The sequence below is a fragment of the Budorcas taxicolor genome, chromosome X (assembly GCF_023091745.1).
Source record: "Budorcas taxicolor isolate Tak-1 chromosome X, Takin1.1, whole genome shotgun sequence".
NCBI classification, from domain to species: Eukaryota; Metazoa; Chordata; class Mammalia; order Artiodactyla; family Bovidae; genus Budorcas; species Budorcas taxicolor.
The window spans coordinates 79,187,125-79,210,699 of NC_068935.1; the positions used below are offsets into that span (position 1 = coordinate 79,187,125).

The window sequence follows — 23,575 nt, forward strand, 5'->3', positions numbered from 1 at the left end:
TGGGTCGTGTGAAAACAAGCAGTTCCAGTAACAGAACAGAGAGAGAAAAGGGTGCTTCCTTTCACTGGTTTCTTTTCCTCCTGGAACCATTCTGCCCTTCCACCACCTATGTGATGGCAACCCTTACCAATGGAGGACAATGTTTTGTCCCAGAAATGTGACTCAGGGAACTTCTCTATCTAGGATATCACTTGGTGCATGATGGGGACCACACAAGGTGGCCCAAAGGATAGGCAGTGTCTGTCACCCTCACCCCCCACCCTGAAGCTTATTCAAAACCAGTGTGTGGCGCGGGTGGAAGAAGAATCAGGTTCCAGTGATTTTTCCCTTGGTCCAGTGGCTCCTCCCCAATCCCAGCAGTGTTTCCTCCATGGAGACAAGCTATACAGAAGCCACACCATCTAGATGAGAAGATGAGCTGCCCTTATTGAGAGACTAAGGTTCCAAGTCTCAACATGTTGCCAGGTTAGAGAAAGGAAAAGATGGTAGCAACCCAATTAGAATTCAGAAATGTAGGGGGTGGAAGGTGAACAGGAGAGATGATCTGAAGAGAATGAAGGTGCCGACTTGCTGGTCCAGCCCCGAAACCCTTCCAAGAGCCCACCCTTCGCGGACACGCAGATTCACACACCTTCTTTGCAAAGAAGCTCTGTGTATTGGGTGCAACAGCTCTGGGGTCTCTATATAAATAATATACAAAACCCAACAGCTCAATGCCTCACATTAACAAAAATACTAAAAACTCATTAAAAATGGAGCCTAAGGGAAGAGCCCCAACCACTACTGGTGCTAGCCCAGGAAGAGGACTGGGAATTAAGAGGAAATGGTGGGGCCAGATCCAGTGTACAAGCAGCTCCTCCAGGTGGCTCAGTAGCGTCCAAATATGTTGGTATTGGGCTGTGGCTGGGTGTCTGTGAAAAACCAGAGACTATCAGGGATGGGCAGCTGAGCGGGGGCAAGGGTCTGCACGAGGTGAGCCACTCAGGTGCCGAGGGAAAGGGGTAGAAGGCAATGCTTCCCCCACAAGCTGGGCTTGAAGCAATCACCTCAGCCACTTTGACCTCTACCCTCCACCCCCCCCGCCCCCCCCCCCCCCCAGTTATTCTGTGGGGGCACTCCTTGGGCAGGAAGGCAGGCTTACTGGAGAGCTGTTGTTGGAGCTGCCGGACCAAAGCTGCTGTCTGTTGTTGTTGCTGTGTCTGCTGAAGCCCCTGGCGCTGGAACTGAGGTGAAAACAGGACATGGAAGATGGAACTTGAATGTTCCCCATCCTTCTCCATCCTCATGTCCCCACCCATCTGTAGAGGGCCTGGGCTTGCCTCCTGCCTCTCCCTAACTGCACATGCTGCCGCCCCAGTGGGGGCGGGGGTCGGGGGCTTGAGTCCAGCAGCTACCTGGGGCTGGGACTGGGGCTGGGGCTGAGGAGGAGCCGCCTGCTGCTGTTGCTGCTGGTGTGCTTGTTGCTGCTGCTGTTGCTGCTGCTGCTGCTGCTGCTGCTGTTGCTGCTGCTGTTGCTGCTGCTGCCGTGAAGACAGAAGAGATCCATGTAAGGAGGGCAAGGGGCTGAACCTCAGTGGTAGAGGGATAGAGAGAGCAGAGGAAGCACAGGGAACTCTGGGTCTGCTGCCTTCCCTGTTCAGGGAGCTGCAGAGAAAATCTAATCTGGAGGGCCCAGCAGATGACCCCCAACTCTCTCCAACCGGGACCCCTGGCAAAGGGGGGGATGGAGAGAGGGAACTAGCTTCTCAAGGCCCCATTACATGCCAGCTCCCCTGAGGGTACTTAAGGTACTTGCACTGCCTCATTCTATCTTTTTGTCTTTTTTTTAAAACTCTATTTAATTGAAGGATAATTGCTTTATAATATTTGTTTGATTTCTGCCATACATCAACATGAATTAGCCATAGGTGTACATATGTCCCCTCCCTCTTGAACTTCCCTTCCACCCTTTTCCCACCCATTTAGGTTGTCACAGAGCACCAGGTTTGAGCTCCCTGAGTCATACAGCAAATTTCCACTGGCTCTAATTTTACATGTGGTAATGTATGTTTTTCAGTGCTAGTCTCTCAATTCATCCCACCCTCTCAATCCCTCTGCTTGTGTCCACAAGTTTGTTCTCCATGTCTGCCTCTCTACTGCTGCCCTGAAAAAAAGGTTCATCAGTATCATCTTTCTAGATTCCACATATACGCATTAATATATGACATTTATTTTTCTCTTTCTGACTTACTTCACTCTATATAATAGGAGAACCACCCAGAAGAGCCTGTGCCTCTCTTTGCCCTCTTCCCCTCCTCCTCCTCCTAGGTCTCCCAGGTCCCAGATGAAATCCCAGGGCCTTACCCGCAGGATCTGTTGCTGCTGCTGCTGCTGCTGCTGCTGCCGGATATGGTACTGCTGCTGCTGCTGCTGCTGCTGCTGCTGCTGCTGCTGCTGCTGTTGCTGCTGTTGCTGCTGCTGCTGCTGCTGCTCAGGCAGGATGGAAGCCGACCGGATGCCGGCCTGGACACCCTGGGGGCCCAGTGAGGTCATGGTGCCTATCATGGGTGTTTGCTGCAGTGTCTGGTGGGAAAACCTACAAAGACAAGGAGAGGCAGAGATCAAGGCATGGGCTGTGGGGGGAGAGAGGCAGATGAGCCCCAGGTCTCTGACCCCAAAGAAATACCAAAAGGCCATTTCATTCACTTCTGTCACCAACGAGAAGAGCCTTTTTGGCTTGTGACAGATTACTAAGTTGGGGAATGAGAAGCAAAGACAACTCCCTACTTTAGTGTCTCCTAACCTTCATGGTTAGGGATTTTTCAATTCTGTTATAGCTGTTTTTCTCTTATGAAAATGAAACACAGCCTGAGCATAGGCTAGCTAGTCTATAAACACTCACTGAGGTTGTTCAGCTTATTACTATTGTCAGGGTCTTGAAGACTGCTGAGTTCTATTGCTCCTTACACTTTTCTGACCCCAATCTGTACTTCACCTCAACAGGCTACTGGCTGGGTCCCTGTCTCAAGTCTTCTGTCACCTTCCCTTTGCATCCTCTCCACGTGGTGATGGTTTAGTCGCTAAGTCATGTCCGGCTCTTGTGACCCCATGGACAGTAGCCTGCCAAGCTCTTCTGTCCATGGGATTCTCTAGGCAGGAATACTGGAGTGGGTTGCCATTTCCTTCTCCAGGGGATCTTCCCAAGCCAGGAATCAAACCCAGCTCCCCTGCATTGGCAGGCAGATTCTTCACCAACTGAGCTATAAGGGAAGCCCGTCTTCTCCACGAGACCCGTGTTAATCTCAACATGCCCAAATCATCACATCATTTTCCTGATCAAGAGCACTTTCTGGGATTGTGTCTCAACCCCGTGCCAAGCATTCCAAGCTCTCTCTCAACCTATCTACTCCAAGCCTATCCCTACTCTTTCCCTGTCATGAATCTTAAACTCCAGCCAAGCTCTTCTCCTGCCTGTCCTCCCAGCCACCCTACACGTCTTTGTTAATGCTACGTCCTCTACCTGGGATCCCCCTCCTTTTCCTCTTCCCCACAAATCCAAACCACAGCTATCCTTCAAAGGCCAACTCAAGTCTGACCTCCTTCATGAAACTTTCTCTGATGACTCAGGCCCACAATGATATCATCCCCCACTTTTCCTGAATTCCCATTTTATTTCACAGCACCCAACTGCACAGCTGCTTGTATCTTTCATTACCACGTTCTCTAAGTACTCTTCTGAATAAGTCTCTTCTTCCCAGCTAGAGTAAAAGTTCTGTGTGGTGAAGGACTTTGGATTTTTTTTCAAATAGCTTTCCTCACCCTACCTGGTCCTAGCATAGTGCTGGCCACACAGTCGGCACTTAATCAGTACCTCTAAGTTAGGGACTTTTCTTCTGGTCCACCCGGCAGTGTTCTCAACCCTAAGCTGTAGAACCTCAAGACATGATTACAATGTCTTAAGTAAGGCCTAACTGACATTCAGTAAGGTGGGAGGATGTGTTTGCTGGTCCATTCCAGCACTAAGCTGCTCTAATGGTAGCTAGATGACTCCTTCCCATACACTGCATCTATGAACTCCAGGTCTTTCCTTCTCACAAGCATATAAGTGATTTATCCTCTTTGGTTCTCAAAGAAATGTTGGGAAGCAGGCATGAGAGTACTGGCCAGCAGTGTCCCTTCCAGCTCTGGCATTTTGTGTTGACAGGCCAGGTATGTGCTCTTGATGCCTCCAAAAGTTCTGACTAGTCTCACCACATCCAGGCCCAGGTTTTCCCAAATCAAAAGCCTCAGTGTCTTCGCCATCCCTGGCTCATTTGGGTACCTTTGAGTGGAGGTCAGCCCATGTCCATAGGTTGGGGCCTGCTGGTGCACATAGCCACTGGGCCGCTGCTGCAGGTGGCGAGTAGGATCTACAAGAGTAGGATTGGTAGAAGGGTGGGTGCTCTGGTAAGGCTGGCTGGAGTAGCTGGGGGGCACCATGGTACCTGCAGGGCCTGTGTGTTGCTGCAATCCCACATGAGAAACATAAGGAGTATAGCCCTGGAGGGGAGGAGGAGAGAGGATGTCAGAGCCAGGGGTGTGCAGACCAGCCTGCCTGGAGCTCCCCAAGTCTCCCCATCTTGCGCCCTTACCTGGGAGGTCTGCAAACCGTACGAAGAACTGGGAGTCATCTGATGGACAGATGACTGTCCCAACATCCCTTGACTCTGTTAGAGGGGAAAAAGGAAACAAACTCAAACTCTGGAAATGCTTTCTGTCACCTCGTTTCTTGCATCTCCCACTCTGCATGTCCTTGTGAAGACCCCAAATTCCTGTGACCTTCAAAAGCCCCTCTCCCTGACGGCCCTCCCTACGGCCCCTCTCACTATCTTTGCCTGGAGCTGTTGGCGAAGGCGCTGTCCTTGGGGCACTGCAGGCTGCTGCTGTCGGTACACAGACGTCTTGTAGGAGGCAGGTTCCAGTCCCATGACACCAGTCATGGTCGTGGGCAGCACTCCAGGGTAAGGTGGGCGGGTAGGCAGCTTCTGCATTGGTAACCGCACGGGGCGGTATGGATCCACGCGGGGGCCACCTGGAAAGGGGAGCCAGCTGACCTCTTTAGGCTCTTTGTCCCTCTGTCCCCTGCTCAGCACCCTGCACATCCATAGCTCCTGGGAGAAGTAGCATCGCTCTTCAGATGGGAGGAATATTCGGGTCAGTCCCTCGCACCCAGTGGCTGGTACTCACCTGCTGGCAGTGGCTGGTTCTGGGTGTAGAGGCCTATGGAGCTCTGCCTGTAGCTAAGGTGGGAGATGGAGCCAGGGTTGGCATGGTGCAGGAGGTCTGGAGGTACTGTCACTCCGTAGGGGCCACTTCGGCCTGGGCCCATTCCATAGTCCTGTGTGAATGGCAAGGGAGGAAGGTGAGAGGGCTGGGGTCAAGTGGGAAAGGAGGGCAGAACAGGAGGTGGAGCTATGTGGCTCATTGTTTTAATTCTAAAAGTACTCTTTCCTCAAATGCCCCTAGCCCTCCCACAACCAGGATCAGGAAGAGAGGGGCTGGGAAAGACGTGCACAGGGACGGCATGCAAGGAGATGGCAGCAGCGGTGCTCACTTCTGTCTTGACGGCAGGCTGGCTGCGCTTCTTGCCCTTGGTGGACTTCTTCTTGCGTTCCTCAGTGCTGGGTGGAGCAGCTCCAGGTTTGTCAGTTTTGGGGGGCTCTGGAGCCTTTTTTTCAGGCTCTAGCAGGGTGGGGGCAGGGGGTTCCTCATCTTCTGGAGGCAGTGGCAGTGGCTCCAGGTAGTAGGCGCGGGGCCGGGGCCTCAGGTGTGTGTGGTACAGCAGCAGTCGCTGCTGCTCCTCTCCACGGGCCACGCGCCGGTCCACCCGGACTGTTCCAAACCAGCCCCAAGACAGTGGCGCTGATGGCTTCAAGCCCTCAAAAAGATCCCAGGGAGAGATCTTTTGTTTGGTGGAAACCTGAAGACCCTGCTCCAGAAAATGAGAAATAGTGAGCTGCTGAAACTTGGAAAATACAACACAGACCTTGAAGGCTTGCAGGAGAGGGAAAAGTATCTGTTGGCAACAAAAGAAAAAAAAAGTTCATGGGTAGATTCAGGGAAGATGGCGAGAGGAAGACAGACAGACATGGATATACACACAGGGGAGGGAGAATGAAGAGGGGACGGGAGGGAGCAGAGGGAGACAGAGACAGACACCAACAGTCAGAGGAAGACAGATAGAGAAGCAGGAAGGCAGAGAAAGAAAAGGCAGTGAGAGACTGAAGGCAGCCAGAGAGACAGACAGAGACAGGGAGAGAGAGAAAAACAGGAAGAGAGAGATCGGCCGAGAGAGAGAGATACACAGAAAGCTAGAGACAAATAAGCAGGAAAACAATGAAGAGAACACCTATAGGAACAGGCTGAGCTTCAGATTTGGAACCACATCCTTATTCTCGTCTCTCTCTACTACACACAATGATTATGATTACTCAATAAATACTGCAATTCACAGAAAGAGGGAACAGAGAAAACTATGTTGAGATAGGTGGATGGGAGGAAACAGATGCAGGGATTAAAGAGATGTGGGCCCTCGCCCAGGCAGATAGGTGGGGTGCAGGCTGGAGTGGAGCCGGATGGGCTGTGGGTGGGGCAGAGGAAAGAGGCTGGGGTGCTGAGAAATGGGTGGCAGGTACAAAGGTGGTGGGGATGATGGGTAGTGGGGAAGGGTGAAAGGAGAGACCAAGGAAAGAGACTGAGACTCCCAAGACAGGGAGAAGATACTTGAGGAAATTAAGTGATCATCTCAACACCCCAGGGACGGTTCTTGCTTCCTCATGGAGCCCAATGAACTTGTTGCAGCTACAAGGTTAAAGCAGGCGAGGCTCTGGCCCAAAGGGGAACAAAGGTGGGAGGCAGGAAGCAAGAGGTGGGAAGATAATGGAACGTGCCTCCTTCTTGAAGATGGAGTCGAAGCCAGCAATCTTGTTGCCCTTGGTGTCAATAAGGGAGCCCTGCGGCTCACACGTGATCACGTCTCGAGTCGGCTTGGGCAGTGGCAGCAGCTGGTAAACTTTTTCCAGACTATCCGACTGGCGTTCCGCCAACTCTTTCTGCAGGCACAAGAAGACGGGACAAGAGTTTCAGGACACAGGAAACAAGGAATGGGACCTCTCAGGGGCCAGCACAGAAGCTGGCCCGAAGAAAACCCTCAGTAAATCCTCACTAAACAAGTAACAAAGAAGACACAGATGTGTGAGGGAAGGGTAGGGGGGCAGGATGATGTCACTGAGGCTGGACTCCCTCAAGGAAGAGGGAGGAGGCCTCTAGGCCTCGCTCCCTCTGCTCACCCGCAGCTTCTTCACCAGGTTCATGTAGGCACGTTTGTTTTCCTCCATGCTGCCCTGGGAGATGCTGGACATGTCTGCAGCTAGGGTCCCATTGATGAGCACACTTAGCATGTCCAGGACAGTGGTGAAGAGCTCGCTATAGCAGGAAGCCAGGGAGAAAACCAGAGGAGAGAGTTTCAGACAGACAGAGATGGTTGGCTTGGACATGAGCAGGGAGCAGGCACCCAAACCGTGTGAGAAACCCCAGACCCTGGACCTCAGAGCCCAAAGTGTCAACCACATCTACTGCCAGGGTCATGCACCTGTTGGGGGAGGGGCTTCTCTTGGGGGCAAAAGTGGAGAGAGGGGAGGGGGATGCTTTACTTGTTGGACTGCATGTCGACAGTGCCGCTGATGATGATCTCCAGGAGGAGCACAGCCCACTCCGTGGTCTGCTGGGTGCTGCGCTGCACTGTGTCAAACATGCCCCCCACCTGCCAGGGCCACATCAAGTCAGTCAGATGGCTCAGGGGCGGAGGCCAGCCTTTAAGGAAGCTCAGATTAGAACCTGGGCTACATGATCTCAGGCCAATGACTTAATTCTCGACCTCTCTGGGCCTTGGTTTCCTTACTTATATAATGATGGAGTTGGACCAAAGGATGTCCAGGATCTCATTGAACACTCCACAATAGGTGTCTAGGGCTTCTCGGGCCCGGCCAAAATCTACAATACTGAGGCAGGGTCCCTGCAAGGATAGTCTCCTTAACCACTTCCAGGTCCCACGTCCTTTAGGAGAGATGGGTTAATACGAGAAGATCCAGGCGAGCCTGGGCCCTTATCTGCATCCTTGCCTCCCTAGGCTGGGGCTTCTTTGTCTGTGGTCCTAGCTCCACCCCTTTCCTCCTTCTTCCCAGCTCCCTCTCTCACCAGGTTGAGCCGCAGTTTGAGTGCCTCATGCATTAGCTGCTTTGGTTTGCAATCGTCTAAATAATGGTCATCTTTCCAGTTAGTCACAATCTAAGACAGAAACAAGTATAACACACAGCTCAGGGATTTCATCATGTCCATGCCAAAGCACCCAGGGTGTTCTTGTCAGAAAATACTGAAGATTAAGAGTACATAAGTGGCCTCTTGGGTGCATCTTCCTCTGCCCTCCTGCCTAGCTCCAGGCCCAAAGACCCATACCTGGTGGACCTGGCTGTAGAGGGAGGTAAGGAGTCCCTCACGTTGCTCATCCTGCCCCTTCAGACATGTCAGCACCAGGGATAAGAAGGGCTGCTGGCTCAACAGGGACATGCTAGAGACAGGAGAAGAAAAAGAACAGGACCAGGTCAGGCGACTTCCAACCTCATTCCTCCAAGCCCCCGACTCTACTCTTTTAAGATCTAGCCTCTTGTTTGACCATCTCTCTTCTCCTCCAATTGCACCTTTTTCTGATTTTGATCTTCACCTCTTTGCCCCAACTTGTCTTCCTCCCCGGGCCTCCTCTCCATTCCACTCCACAATCCCAGCCCCACAACAGCCGCTTTACCTCTTTTGCTTTTGTCGATCACGTTCTTTGCGGGAAGAGGTGTCCAGGTGCTGGCCGTTCTCCAATTCTTCCCCAGCAGCCTTTAACACATGCCCCTGGACTGAGGTGGGCAGTTTGGCAATGAGAGGAGCCACCAGCCATACACCCGAGCGTTCTAGGGAGCTGGAGAAATGGCACACGCAGGGTTACAGAGGAGCCAGGCAAGGCTGGAACAATCCCTCCTCTCTTTTCTAGATGGATATGCCTGACATCTCCGGGCAGCTGAAATCATTTACACTACTGGAAGAGAAAACTCAGAAGGGGATGGGTCCTAACACATTTCTACTCAACCTGAGCACAGGCTTGGTCTTGCTGCTGCTGGGCATGTTGCTTGCAGCATTTCCAGAAGATGACCCTGTCTCTGCAGACTGTTGGAAAACCTCGATTGTGGCCTTGGCGATGTTCTCTAAGAGGGAGTTCATCTCCTAAGGAGGATGAAAGGCACAGGGGAGGTAAATAGGTTAGCTTGTGGCAAAGGCAAAGAGATAGTAGGAGAGATAGGAGATGAAGACAGAGGAAGGCACCCGTGGAGGCTGATGGGAGGGTAGGGACACAACTCTGTTGGGCATCATGCCCTCCACCACCTTGCAGTACTTCTCCAGTGCCCCACCGTCTTCTCCTTTACATACCCCCTTACAGCTGTGGCCACAGAAACAGCCTCTACTACCACAGCTGCCAACCTTCCCCACAGCTCAGAGCCCCAACACTCTCAACCCATGTCCCTTATCATCGGCTCCACACATCTGCCATCTTCCCATCCTCTCTTATCTCCAGAACCCAAAGATAGAACCTAGGCTCTTCTATGGCAGCCCCCTTCCCTGACACATATTGTTGGAAGTGAGCATGAGAGAGGGTCTGGGAACCACTCACGTTGTTAGGGGTCTGCTTGATCATGAGCTGTAGTTCCAACGAAGACTGGCGCATGGTCCACTGGTCCAAGTTCTGTGACAGAGACCCCATCAGCAATCATTGTGTCATCCCAGCCACTTAGTACCCTGATGCCAGCCCCTGATCTCTCACAACCTTGAATCACATATGCCTGGAGGTCTGAAAGGGCCCTCGACTTTCCCTCTTTAGCAAAAATCACACTTAAATAATCTAAAATGACTGAAAAAAATCTATCCTATTTCAAAAGTGGTTTTGGAAAAATTTCACATCTTCCCCAGTTTCCTGCTCCAGAGCCTCACATTCCTCAGCATCAGGAAGTTCTGCTTAATGCTTAACTTAAATCTTTGATGTTGAAGTTGAAGCTCACCACTCCTGTTTTCAAAGTCCTTTACAGACCCGAGGGCTAGTCTTAGTTAATCTCTCTGAGGCATTATCTTCTCTCAGCTGAAGAGGCCTCATTCCTTTAGGTTTCCCTCAACAGCTTTATTTTTCCACCCCCAGTCACATGAATGTCTGCAGCAGTGTGGCGAGGCAGGAAGGGTGCAGGCAGACCTGGGCTCCTATACTGACTCTAAACTTACCAGCTGCGTGAGTTACTGAACCTCGGGCAAGTTACTTAACCTCTTCAAGCCTCAGTTTCATTGATGCTAAAACAGGGATATTCATACCTACTTCACAGGGTTGTAAAGACTAACTGAGGAAATCTACATGGAGTACTAAGCACGGTACCCAGCATGAAGCAGCCACTCAATAAGCAGTAGCTTTCCAACAGCATTACTACTCATCACTGAGCTACGACCAACATGCCAGACACATAAGACCAAAACCTAGACCTCCCAGATGCTCTGTCTCCCACTGATAAGCCAAAGCCCTACTCCAGCCAGCTGTGTGCCCTCACCCAATGGTTCACTCTTGAGTCTAGACCATATTGGCTTGACTTCGAAACCCATGCTGGAGCTGTTTCTCTCACCACCTTTTGTCCATATCTTCATTCATCTTCCTACTTAATTCTCCCTCTCTTTTTCTCTCAAGGTTCCCATCATTTCACCCCAGGTTCAGGTCCCACCGCTTCCTCCAAGACCCCCGTCACCTTGGCCTACCTGGAGAATACGCTTAATGCGTTGCCGCTGTGGGTTTTCCCCATCCTCGTTGTCCAGCAGCCGATGTGGGTAGCAGATAAGCTGCATGAGGCGCTGGGCCTGGGCACTGCTCAACACTGGGTCTTGCAGGTCATTGCTGTCTTCACACAGCGACTTAAGGCAACGTTCTCCTACCCATTCCTGAGGAAGCCAAGAATCAGGGGACTGGACCAACCAGTGAGGGGGTTAGGAATAAGGGGGATGGACCAGCGGTTGGTGAGGGACAAAATGTATGGCGGGGAGGTGGTGTGATCATGACAGGAAACAAGACTGTATTATATAGCAGCATTGAAGAGGTCTGTGAGAGAAGGTGAGACTGACCTGCTGGCAGATGCTGCGTAGCACGTACTTGGCATAGACATCCAGACTGGCTGTCTCCACAGAGATGTTGCGGCCACCCTGCCTCCGACTGCCACTGCCACCTCCTCCCTCCTCCTCTGGAAGTTCTTCTGTTCCTCCTGTCACAGTGAAGCCCGAACCCTTCAGTTCCGCATCCCCTGCGGTTCACAGGCGGGAGATACGGAGTGCAAAGTGAGATCACAATGCTGTGTGGAGACCTGCCCCAGAGCCACAGAAGCAGCACTCCCCAAATCCTGCCCTATGGGACAGAAACATACTTCCCTCCTTCCTATCCTCCAGAAAGGTCAGAGAGACCACCTTTAGGAGAGAGAAAGACTGCCCTTTGTAGTTTAGCTGGCGCTCCACCCTATACACACTTTTGGCACCACTCTTCCTACCCCCATACCAAGTACAAACACAGCCTTGAGAACAGCAAACACAGCTCCATCCACGATGCGGTTCTGGGAGGCAGCCAGCAGGTGGCGGTCACAGGAGGAGCGGATTCCTACAGTAGGCTTGTCTGGTGGAGAGAGCTGAAGTCAGGGGAAGCCAAAGTAGAAACTGTGGGGGTAGGGTAGCCACACTATCCTTGGCAGGCTGGCTTGGATGGAGTCACTTACTTCCATCCGATTGGCAAGGATTGAGTTGAGGTGTCTTGAAAAGGTGGAGGAGGATGCGGCAGGTAAGCCGGGCCCCTGGCTCAGAGTCCTGTTCACTGCAAGCTACAGAGAAGACACAGAGGCGGGGAAAGGATGAAGGTGGGCTATATGTGGGTTTGTGGGTGCTGAGGCACTAAAACGGTGGCTGAGGTCAGGCAAAAGGAGATAACACATTGGAGGAGAGGTGAGGGAGCCAACTGTTCTATAGTGTAGAGGGGAGAACCTGGAAGGGTCAGGAACAGGAAAGACTGGGGATACAGGTGCAGGGTCAGAAAGAGGTCCCTCCCAGCCTGAGATACACAACAGAATTGGCTTCTGGTGCCACCAGGAGCCCCACAGTGAACAAGGAGAGTATGGCCATTAAGTGTGTATTGACATTGGGGGTCTAGACTTTCTAGGGGTCACAAATTGGTAGTTTACCAGCATTAAGAAGTGAAGGGATGGCCGCACAGCGAATCAGATCCTCCAAGAGCAAACACTGCCGAGCGATGAGGATGGCAACGAAAGTGGCCAGGGAGTCATGAAAAGACAGGTCACTGACCTGGAGGAAAAAAGCAGACACACACCAGGACTCAGTGTGGAAAGAGTTCTCCTACTCTAAGTGCTGGGCCTCCATTCTGCATAAAGCTGTCCCTCTGCTCTCACAGTCACTGGGAGCAGACTCCTGCCCTGGGGACTGCCCGGTGCGCCCCCACCCCCAGTCTCACATCTACATTGCAGAGGAGGTCGTTGAAACCACAAGTGCCATTGTTAGAGGAGCAGCACAAGGCCTTAAGCACTCCCAGCCACTCTGCACTCAGTGACTTGCAATAGCCGGTCAGCTCTGCACACAGGATGGCGATGTCATTCACCCTGGGGAAAAGTACAAATGCCCTCAGCAAAAACCCTGTTCTGGCAAAACCTCAGACTCATTAACTTTTCATCTCCACCCCGGCTATAACCAAGGTTGTGGTACCTCCCGGGCAAGTCATCCCTCCCAACATCAGGCGGGAGCGTGGTGCCCATGCCTCACTCAGTACGCCCCATACCTATCCGAATCATGGTGCCCCACACAGACGTGCATAAGGGCATTGCAGACAAAGCTGTAGCGGTTAGCAGGGTTCTCACTAAGACTCTTGCCTAGCCCCGTGTAGGTGAAGGTGTGAGCAGCGGGGTTCTCTAAAGTGTCGATCATGAACTCAGGTGCCCAGCGCATGTTGGACTCTGACGGCTCCACATTGCAGTAGATAGTGTTCTTCACCTTGGAGCAGAAGTCACTGCAGGAGGGGAGAGGAGAGAGCAGTATTGAGGAAGTGCTAGTGAGCCAGAGGGATGGTCAGGAAAGAGGAGAAAAGAACAAAAAGGAGAAAATGAGGGACCAAGGGCCTTAAGGCAAGAAGAGGGGAAATGGGACAAAGCCGACCAACTGGGCGGGAAAGAAACCCAGTGAGGGTAAGGCACAGGGGCCCCAGGAGGCAGGGAGGAGGAGCGTGGGCCCTGCAGCCATGGGCCAGAAGCAAGGCTGATGAGGAAGGAGGCCCACTCTGGGGACCAAGAACACTTAGAGGACACTGTCCCCAAATGACCCTGCAGACACAGCAGGGTGGTAAGCTGTGCTCTGCTCCTAAGTTGGGCGGTAGCAAGGAGATGGGATGAGGTCCCACTCTCTACCCCTTACCTTCCACCTCTCTTACCTGAAGAGTTCCCCAAATTTGCTCTTTAAATGGCTACAGGAGGTGTACAGATCATAGAGATATGCAAGGATACAGCGTTCTGCAGAGGAACCATCGGACCGGTTCATCCCATGCTTAACTACGCCACACAGCCTGTCGAGAAGGGACAAGGTCACGCCTGGAGCAATGGCGGGTCTGGGCGCCAAGATTCCTGTCCCTCCGCAATGTTCTCTCCCCTCCCTACCAGGAAGGCACGCAATTCTGCATTGCAAGAGCCCTATGTGTTCTCTGCAGGTCATTTCCAACGGCCTTCACCAGGGCCCCATGGGTTTTGGTTATTCTGAAGCTCCACTTACCCCTCAAAGACCTGTGCCATCTGGTCCTGGTTGAGGATGAGGCAGGCGTGATAGTGGCGCAGGACAGCCACGATGCACAGGCACAGGCTGGTGGTGTAGCTGCCCACCAGATCTGAGGATTTGAGAAGCAGTTCGGCCTCGACTACACTCAGTTCATTCAGCAGCTAGCAGAGTGAGTGGGGGTTGAGAAACAAGAAGAGGCCTCGAATGTTATACATCATTCCCCTTCCTGTGAGAAAACTGGAGCCCTTTCCTGCTAGAGATGCCTCAGCCTGGAAGGGCCCCAGTGGCATATGCCGCTGTCCTTTATTCTATTAACAACAAGCCACATCAATGATCTACCCAGTGTCCAGGATACAATCCTATGAAGTCCACAGTGGAAGGACAGTCTGTGCCCAGTGCTCTAATCCATCTCTCGGGCCTCCCCAGGGAGCACTTGAGTCTCTATTCCTGCTGGCTTAGCTCACGGGCCACTCTCCCGACACTAGCCTTTTGGTCCCTCCAAATAACATGGGACACTGGCTTGAGCCTCTGCTCTTGTCCCTGTGACCCTGTACTGCACAAACGCCCTCTCCCTCATCTCCCCAACTCCCCCACCTGAATAGCAAAGTCGATGAGGCCACTGATGCTGAGTGAATATTCCATGAGGTCGAAGATAAACTGCACATGCTGCACCAGAGGCAAGTGGTACGACATGCCAAGGGCAAAGCTCGTGATCTGCTCCAGAACATTCCGGGAGACCTGATAAGGGCAGTGGGAGTGAGAGATGGGAGTGGAGAGAGGTGAGAAGAACCAGGGTAGCAGGAAAGGATGATGGGGAAAAGGGGTGAGAACAGGAGGCTTAGCCTGCCTGGGAGAGAAAAAAGATAAGGAGAGAAGGAAAACAGGACAGGGAGGCCAGAATGTGGGAAGGGGGCTGGACTTAGGCCCACACCTGAGCCGTGACCTGGTGTTGGTCATAATGCGAAAGGTGCTGGAACTTAGCAAAGATATCCTCGGCAGTGGGAAAAGCTTCAGGTCGGTTTCGTCGCCGCTTCTGCCCATCCTCCCCACCTGAGGGGACAGTTGAAAGGGACCAGTCAGGACAGGGAAGATAACCAGGCAACTGGGGGTGGGGGGGGATATGGAGAGAAGGCTATGGTGGGGAGGGAAAGGGGAAGGAAGGGAGGGAGGGAGGAAGGGAAGGAAGGAAGAGGGAAGACGGGAAGGGAGGGTCAAGGAAGGGCTGGGGGAGGGATGAAGGGAAGGGAACAGTGAAGCAAAGGTTTGGAGGACCACATACTATGTGGACCTTAGAGGAGTATGTACAGGGAAGTGCTAGGTTGAGGGAGGGAAGGGAGAGGGAGGGCGGGTAGTATGGGGCTTACTGTGAGGTACCTAAGAATGTCAGGTCTCCAGGATTCAGAGGCACAATAGGAGCAAGCTGGTCTGCAGAGGGGGGGAATGAGGGGGGAAGTTTCAAAAGGACTAGAGCTCTCAGGAGACTCCAAGAGACAGGACATTGGGACATGACTGGGAGTTCCCTATGCTGGGGAAGGGAAGACTGACTAAGGCGCTCTTTGGGGGAGATCCATTTCAGGTGCCTCAAACCCACCAGTTTCTGCTGTCCCCTTGCGGTTCAGAACCTTCAGGATATCCTTGGTAATTTTCTTGATGGCATGGCGGGCATCATCTCGCTGCTTTCCCACCCCAAACAGTACGACCAACCGCTGGTTGCACTCATGGCTGCATGACTCCTCCTGCATCCCAGCGGCACCATCAGACTCCAGCAGGCATCACTCTCCCTCCTCTCAAAAGCATGCTCCATGCCCCTCAGCACCCCAGCACTCCAACCCTTCCCAGCATACCACGCCCTCAAGAACAGCTCCAACCCCTCGGCAAAGTCCTTGGACAGAAACCTGGGCTCAGAACAGAGGGTCGGAAGGTGTTGGTGAACGGTACCTGGGGGATGGGAAAGTGTGTGGCATACTGCACATGCCGCGGCTGGTCATAAAGAACCCCAAGGGTTCCTTCTAGCTTCTCCTTGGGTGGGGGCTTCACCTCCTTCTCAACATCTGGTTTCTCAGGGGATGGACTGCCCTTCCCCTCACAGGGCATAGTGGGGGAAAACAACTAAGAGAAAGGCGAAAGGGCAGAATGTTTAGAGGAAGACAAAGGGATTGAGGGGGGTGCATAAGGAAACTCCCCAAAGTGGCATAACGGAAGGACCTCAGGAGCTGGATGCTTCCACACCAGTAACTTACTGAGAAATCAGGCTTCTCCATGTCCTCAAAGAGCACACTGGAGCTAGGGTCAATGTCCATAGACTCTGAGAGTCCTGGATCCTGAGTGTAGAGAACAGAAGCGAAGCTGCTTTAGCCCTGAGCTCCCCACCATCTCGAAAAGTTGATTGGAGTCGAAGAGAGGAGCCCATACTGGGAAAAGCACTGGTTCCAGATCCAAGCCTTGACTGGTCCCTTAACCTCTGCAGGCCTTGGTTTCTCTCAGCTTTAAAATGAGGATAAGGATACCTCACGGCGGGCGGGGTCAGGGGGTAGCAGGGAATTCCCTGGTGGTCCAGTGGCAAAGACTCGGCACATTTACTGCTGTGGTCCTTGGTTGGGCAACTAAGATCCCGCAAGCTGTGTGACACAGTCCCCCCCCCCGCCCCCCAAAAGAAAAACAATACCTCACAGGTCTGTTGTGAGAATCAAATGAAAAAAAATAATAACTTGAGAGTGCTTGCTAAACTGCAAAGCACTAAGCAAATCCTACCCTCCTGACTTCGTAAAGGATTCTCAGAGGACTCCTGGAGCCAGGAAGATGCGGCTGTCAAGAAGAAACAATCTAGGACAAGGAAAAGCTCACTCACCTCCAGCTTGCTGCTGCTGCTGCCCTCAGCCTCCTTGCGCTCTGGGTCATCAACCGGGTCATCAAAGGGAGAGGGAGGCCGGGGACCAGGGGCTCCGAAGGCAAGGTCCCCTCGGGAGATGAGGGTGCAAGTGTACATGTTGTGGGAGAAAACATCATGTCGAATCAGTTCACAGAACAGCAGTACCAAGTTAAAGAATTCCACTCGCTCACTCTCACTTCGGGGGTCCGCTGGAGAGAGGGAAGGAGAAAAGATGAATTAGAGGAGCACAAAAGAGACAGGCAGAAAGAAGGAAATACACCAAAGGCATGGTGCTCCTAGGTACCTGAAGTAGACAAGAATAGGAATGACTCAAAAAAAAACAAACAAAAAAACAAAAAACGAACAAAACCAAAGCTATTGAGGGACGAAATGTGGTTGGTTATCCTACCCCAACTTCTGCCCCACACACCATCTCCTAAAGGAATACAGCATCTCTGCTATTTATACGTGAAAATGCGTCAACTGCATGCTCTCATTCTTATTCTTGTCTTTATTTTTCGACCCTGTTGAACTGTAAGATGATCAAAGACTAGAATTATGTCCAAAAGTCAGAATGCTTAGAGCTCAAGACTGAAATATATCCCAGAAGGCCCTTCACTGTGCTTTCTGATGACAGGATGGCTGAGTCTAGGCAGAGGGAACCAGAGAGTGGCAGGTCCATACTCAGCATGGGAGCCTGTGTATCCAGAAACTGTAAGAGGACATCTTGGAAAATGGGAGCACTGGGAGCAGAAAGGGAGCCAGAGGCAATGGAACCCTTCTCATCTGCAGCTTCCGATTCTCCACAACGCTGTAAGATGAAAGAACAGACTGTAAGACTGGGTTTCAACTATTTCTTCACTCGCCCATGTGTAATCCTTGAACTACTGACTGTTCTGCCTCCATCCCCAAGGTTTTTACTTCCACTCCCCTCCCCTGACTCCCATTTTCTTTACCATCTCCCAGTTGCACCTTGGTCGCTTCTCTTAACTCTGACATGGTTCCGCTCCTTTCTGCTTTTGCCTTATGTCCTCAACTTTCCCTGTACATTTTCTACCACTTCTTCACTCTCACAGTTTCAACTTTTGTCCCACTACCAGCTCAATCTGGCTCCAATCCCAACTGCCACTGCCCCATGGGCTGTCCCTAACCTCAGCCTCAATCTCTGCCTGTCTCTTCTCCAGCAGCTTGGCTACCACCATCGCACGATGCCGACCAGAACGCTTGCAGCTGACAGCCCATTCACACAGTAATGATACCACTGCATCATCATCTGAGGAGATCTGGAGACCAAAGGAAGATAGGGTAAGTAGGTAGAGTTGAGGACAAAGAACCAAGTTCCAACTTCCCAGCAACTAGATTCCATTTTTGGAGAAGGCAATGGCACCCCACTCCAGTACTCTTGCCTGGAAAATCCCATGGACGGAGGAGCCTGGTGGGCTGCAGTCCATGGGGTCACACAGAGTCGGACACGACTGAAGCCACTTAGCAGCTGCAGCAGACTCCATCTTAAAATACCCTAGGCTCAGTAAGATGGGTTGTCTCTTCAGACATCCTCTGGCTTCAATGCCTCACCACGCTTTCCCCTCATATATACTGTTGCTTTTGCTCTGTTTTTCACCTCTCTTCCCCTTCTTGCTTATTACCTCGTGCCCATCCTTGCTAGGCCCCAATCCAAAGATTCGATTACAGAGGGAATCGAGAGAGTTGCTGAAGTCAGAGCGTTCAAAACTATGGCTGTCCAACACTTCCAAAGTATGGAGTACTCGTCCAATGGTGAAGCCTAAGGAGGAAAAGTGGTAAAGGGGACTTAACCAGAGGCCTGGTCTACGCCAGCTCTCAGATCTGTATGTCCTTACCATCCTGATCCTTTCCTCAAACATTCTTCTTACAGTCTGTCTTCTGGCACCCACCTGCAGTAGCTTCCTGGCACTTATCAAAAGACCAGCGAACCTCAACAGCCTGTCCTCGCTCCTTGATCTGTTGCTCGATCTCCCGCAACTTTGCACGGACCTGCAAAAAGGAGGGCTTTAAGGATGCAGTAAAGCATAAAGAAAAAGGCCAGGGCTCTAGGCTAAAAGAAGAGTAGCAGATGCTAGGTCACTATTTCTGAACGGGTAACTTCTCACATCCCAGTCCCCTGGGGGTACGAGGCTATTGGTCAGACTCACCTGCTGAGTGAAGGCACTGTTGCCCTCTGGCATGGGCAGGTTGGAGGGGGCAATGGGCAGGTGGTCAAGTGGTGAGCCAGTCTTGATTCGACTATCAGTCAGTGAATAGTGCCAAACCAGGGCACTAGGACAACACAGCAGGATGGTCTGCCAGACAGAAACAGCTAAGTCAAACTCGGTTTCCATGGCTACCTGTCTAGAAGCCCACTATAAGACCCCACCCTTTGGCTTCTGATCCAAAGTCATTCTGAGTCCCTGAGGTGGCACCACTCCATCTCTGAGCCCCTCTCCTCATCTACCCTCCTAAAGGTTTTGGGTCTGCTATTTAGGCCTGGATGGGTATTAACTGAAAAGGAACCAACACCCCATGAATCAGAAGCTGACAATTTCCAAGCAAATTCTCAGTGCCTACTTTTGCCCCCAAGTTAGAATCACTCCCATTTTCCAGGACAAGCACCTGACTCTTCTCAAGATGCTTCTTAATATTAATACTTTCATGGGACCACCCAGTACCTACCTGAAGGATACAGCTGAGGCCAAAAACTAGGGGCCGGTGCTGAGGGCACATAAGCAGGTCACTAAAGGGTGTAGAGGGTGTGCTGCTAGTTGGGGGCTGAGGAGCAGGGGTGGTGGGCAGTGTGCTTGTCGACTGAGCAGACATCACATGAGATGAGTGACTGCTCACACCATCCAGCTGCAGGGCCAGTCTCCGTGTACAGAAGTAGGCAAGGCGGCGGGAGAGGTATGCAGACTGAACAAACTCTCCAGAGTACTGTGGAGACATGATGATCAAACCCCCCCCCAGTTCTCTCCAAGGGACACAGCTCTTGTGCCTTATATCTCCTCAAATCCTCCTGAGACCCCCCCTCCCCCAAAATCCTAGGCCTTACTCGAAGCAGCAGGGGCAGCAGCAGTTTAAGCAATTCATCCTCTCCAGGACGGATTTTCTCAAAACACTCAAGTACCCAGGTCAGGAACTCATGTCTGTCCAGCATTCCGTCCTATGGACACCAGGGGTGGGAAGGGGATGAGTTTCGAACAGGGACTATTAGAGATGAGGCAGAGAAAGTAAATGAAAGGATGAGGAAAACCACCAGTGGGGCAAGGTGGCAGGTGGACTCTGCTCCATGTTGGCAGAGTATGAGGTCAGGCTCATTTCCATGCCACACGCCACACTCTCCTTCCTACCTGAAACATGAACATGGCCAGCTTCTCGTTGTAGTCCCACTGCCGGATTGCCATCTCAACATCATGGGGTAAGGGCCCTATAGTGGAGCCACAGCCCCCACTTCCAGCAGGCCCTGGTCGGTAGTATTCAGCCATCTTTTGAAGCTGCTCCCATAAGCACTTGGTGATGATCTGAGTCCATTCTAGAAAAAAGATGGGAAGATGGCTATTTTACAGTGTCCCTCTGCTTAGAACACCTTCTGTCCCCCACCCCCACTCCCAGTCACCATGTTTCTAAATCCTATTCATCCCCGTATAGGCTCTAGTCAAACGCCACCTTCAACAACAAGGTCCTACTGCATAGCACAGGGAACTACATTCGATATTCTATAATAAGCTATAATGGAAAAGAATGCAAAAAAGAATATAGATAAACACACATATGTATAACTGAATCACTTTGGTGTACACGAGAAACTAACACAACAGTATAAATCAACTATACTTCAACAAAATAAAACAAAACAAAACAAAAACAAATGTCACCTTCCTAAAGCCTTTCCAGGTATCCCCAAAAGAAAATAACCTTTCTGTTCACTGAAGTCTCAAAGAAACTTCTGCCTCCACTTTTTTATATTACATAATATTATGTATTTATTTTTGGCTGCTCTGGGTCTTCATTGCTGCACGCAAGCTCTCTAGTTGTGGTAAGTGGGGCTAGTCTCTAGTTGTGGAGTACAGGCTTCTCACTGCAGTGGCTTCTCTTGTAGAGCACGGGCTCTAGGGTGTGCAGGCTTCAGTAGTTGGGGCACATGGGCTCCAGAGCCCAGGCTCAATAGTTGTGGCTCACAGACTTAGCTGCTCTGAGGCATGTGGGATCTTTCCAGATCAGGGATCAAACCCATGTCTCCTGCACTGGCAGGTGGATTCTTTACCACTGAGCCACCAAGGAAGCCCCTGCCTCCACTTTTGACACTATGTTTCTATATTTAATTATGGGATTTGTACAGTGGCCTTAGCATCCCTACTAGACTACAAGCATCCTAAGAGCAGGGATTAGGTAGTGATTATCTTTATAGCCCAGTACCCACTCCAGTGTTCTTGCCTGGAGAATCCCAGGGATGGCGGAGCCTGGTGGGCTACCGTCTATGGGGTCGCACAGAGTCAGACACAACTGTAGCGACTTAGCAGCAGCAGCAGCAGCACACATACAGTAGATACTCAAGACACTTGATGTTTACTAACTGAGTGAATGCAAGATACAAGCAGAAGCAAGGAATATAGATGAGGAAGGAGAGTAATTTCAAGGTTTCTCCACCACTCTTTGAAGTGATCAGTGGTAGGTCCTCTGGTATTAGGAGTTACTCACCTGTGAAGGGGTCAATATGTCTCTTCTTAACCTTGGTCTCTGAGATTGCTGCATAGTAGGCACAGGTCATCTTAATGAGCCAGGCAGCCCGCATCACAGGCACTGTGTATTTGGCTAAATACCCAAACACTTCTTCCTTCTTACTGAAAATGGGGACCTGAATGGACATTGCAAACAGTGAGACCTCTCTCACCCCAGTGAGCTGACACCCGTGTACTTCAATCTGAGAATCAGAAGGTACTTGGTACTCACGTTCCCCCCTTTGGCCTAAAGAACAGGAAACAGTACCTCACCTTTTTGGCTAGTTGTGTGAGTGGCTTGGTGCCAGCCAGATCAGTAAACCAAGTATTAATGGCACTCTGGGATCGTGCAGTCACCAGCCAGAAGTTGTCCTTCTGGTTCACTTGGGGCTTCCTTCTACCAATGTCAGGGAGGGTGTTACAACGTAACTTCTCTGCAATGATGCTGCTGAAGTTGGAACTGATCTGAGGGAAGAAAGCTACACCTCAGGGTGGGAAGACAGAGCAGAAAGGTGGCTGTGCCTTTGATGGGCAAATGCCAGTGTGGTAGCATTAGGTTACAAAGGAAAACACCGCCAGTTAGGTCATCCCTTTACGTCTTCCCAGCCCAGGGTCTTTGCTCCCTCTCAGATTCTTCCAGCCTTTTCCTTCAGCCTGATGGGGTTGTCTCACCTTGGCAGGATTAAAGTTGACATTCTTGGCAGTGCCATGTTCATCCCCAGAGACAGCGGGCTGGTTATTGAAACCTTGTTTTACATTCAAGGCCGTTAATTCATCCTGAGGCAGGAAAACAACATTTTAGCTTTTTCCTTCCTTGGGGGAGATGGTGGTGGTGGTGGAAGAGGGCAGAAGAGAAGGGAACAAGGGTGGAAAAAAATAGGAAAATGATTGGGGAGTAGATAGCACATTATTATTTTAAAATAATCTCTTATATTAATTTGGACCCCACCCTCACCCCCACAGTACTAAGATTCCCAATCCCCAGAGCTCCCTCAACAGCACTCTTCCCCTGCGAGTTTACAAGCAGCCTTAGTTCATCCAGCCGCCTCAGACAACTTTCTGAGGTGTGTGTGTGTAGAGGGGGCGCCTCCAGCGTGGCCCCAACATCACTCCCGGTTCTAGCCCAGAAACCAGCCCCCACCTCCCCCAGGTCTTACTCTCCGACACCAGTCCACTTTACTCTTCCCCCTTTCGGGACTTGCACTCCCACAGAGCCGCCCCGCCCCCGCTTCCCCCAGCCATCAGTGCTTCCTCCTCTGCCGATCGCTGGCCCCTGGCCCCCTGGGAGCCCGAATTTCTGAACTCACCTCCTTCTGTTTGGGATCTTGAGGGTACACATCAGGAGGCCCCAGCCGCGGCCGCTTCAGGGGCCGGTGTTCGTAGCTCAAGATCCCGAAGGCCGCCATCTTGCTCAGCCCGTAACGACAGAGGCGCCAGCCGGGCCGATCGCGGGGGGGGGGGGGGAGGGGGGGCGGGGTAGGGGAGAGGGAGCCGAAAAGAGGGGCGGCGGTGGCGAGGACGGCAGCCGAGAGACTACAGGGGGCACGTTAGAAACTCCCGATCTTTGCCGGAAACTACCGAGGGAAACCGAGGGACGCCGGGAACCGTCTGACAATACCGACCGCAGCAGGGGCGGGCCCAGCCCGGCGTGGGGCGGAGCTCCGCGCCCCCGGAGCTTTTCGGCGCCCGCCGCGGGAGGTGGATTTCACTCAGTCAAGATTCCTGCAGCGACCGCCAGTCGTGTGCTGCGCTGGGGATACGAACCTGCGAAGTGGGAGGCGGCCGAGGCGATGAGCTCCTACTGGAACTGGGTTCTCTGAGCCTCTCTCAGTTCTCGGCCTCGAATAAGGGCTAGATCGTCTGTAGGAACTCTTGCCTTTTTCAACCGCTTCTTCGTTTTTGCATCTGAAAAATAGGTATACTACTAACACCTCCTTTAAGGGACTGTTGCGAAGATTAGAAACTACATATGCATGAGAAAGCACGTATTAAATCCTGAAAGGTCGGCTCTAATCCCTCAAGGTCTTTATGGTACATCACTGAGGTTCTTAACCGCTTGTGTTTCACAATCCCTTTAATATGCTGA

The 23,575-nt window shown here is 51.9% G+C and overlaps 1 protein-coding gene across 5 annotated transcripts; it reads right to left on the minus strand.

Annotated features, from left to right (window-relative positions):
- Nucleotides 1-652: 652 nt before the first annotated feature.
- Nucleotides 653-22,900, minus strand: MED12 (mediator complex subunit 12). Of its 5 annotated transcripts, XM_052662849.1 has the most exons (46): nucleotides 22,797-22,900; nucleotides 22,162-22,266; nucleotides 21,763-21,954; nucleotides 21,470-21,626; nucleotides 20,122-20,303; nucleotides 19,824-19,934; nucleotides 19,451-19,705; nucleotides 18,934-19,080; nucleotides 18,676-18,775; nucleotides 18,409-18,545; nucleotides 17,914-18,045; nucleotides 17,447-17,573; nucleotides 16,742-16,971; nucleotides 16,134-16,214; nucleotides 15,832-16,002; nucleotides 15,485-15,629; nucleotides 15,268-15,318; nucleotides 14,825-14,943; nucleotides 14,488-14,631; nucleotides 13,891-14,054; nucleotides 13,556-13,687; nucleotides 12,911-13,138; nucleotides 12,590-12,734; nucleotides 12,303-12,423; nucleotides 11,844-11,945; nucleotides 11,630-11,743; nucleotides 11,206-11,381; nucleotides 10,846-11,025; nucleotides 9,728-9,799; nucleotides 9,149-9,282; nucleotides 8,819-8,980; nucleotides 8,473-8,584; nucleotides 8,215-8,304; nucleotides 7,671-7,780; nucleotides 7,308-7,443; nucleotides 6,909-7,070; nucleotides 5,573-5,947; nucleotides 5,206-5,356; nucleotides 4,845-5,050; nucleotides 4,611-4,685; nucleotides 4,464-4,518; nucleotides 4,301-4,388; nucleotides 2,344-2,575; nucleotides 1,395-1,520; nucleotides 1,142-1,223; nucleotides 653-911 (listed from the first exon to the last, which is right to left on the minus strand). In XM_052662849.1, the coding sequence occupies exons 1-46, from the start codon at nucleotides 22,893-22,895 to the stop codon at nucleotides 868-870; spliced, it is 6,459 nt and encodes a 2,152-aa protein (XP_052518809.1). In that variant the 5' UTR covers nucleotides 22,896-22,900; the 3' UTR covers nucleotides 653-867. The 5 variants fall into 5 exon arrangements, with proteins under 5 accessions (XP_052518809.1, XP_052518807.1, XP_052518806.1 ...); XM_052662847.1 differs by having other exon boundaries at nucleotides 4,301-4,518; XM_052662846.1 differs by having other exon boundaries at nucleotides 4,301-4,518; nucleotides 5,573-6,034.
- Between the last annotated feature and the right edge of the window lie 675 nt (nucleotides 22,901-23,575).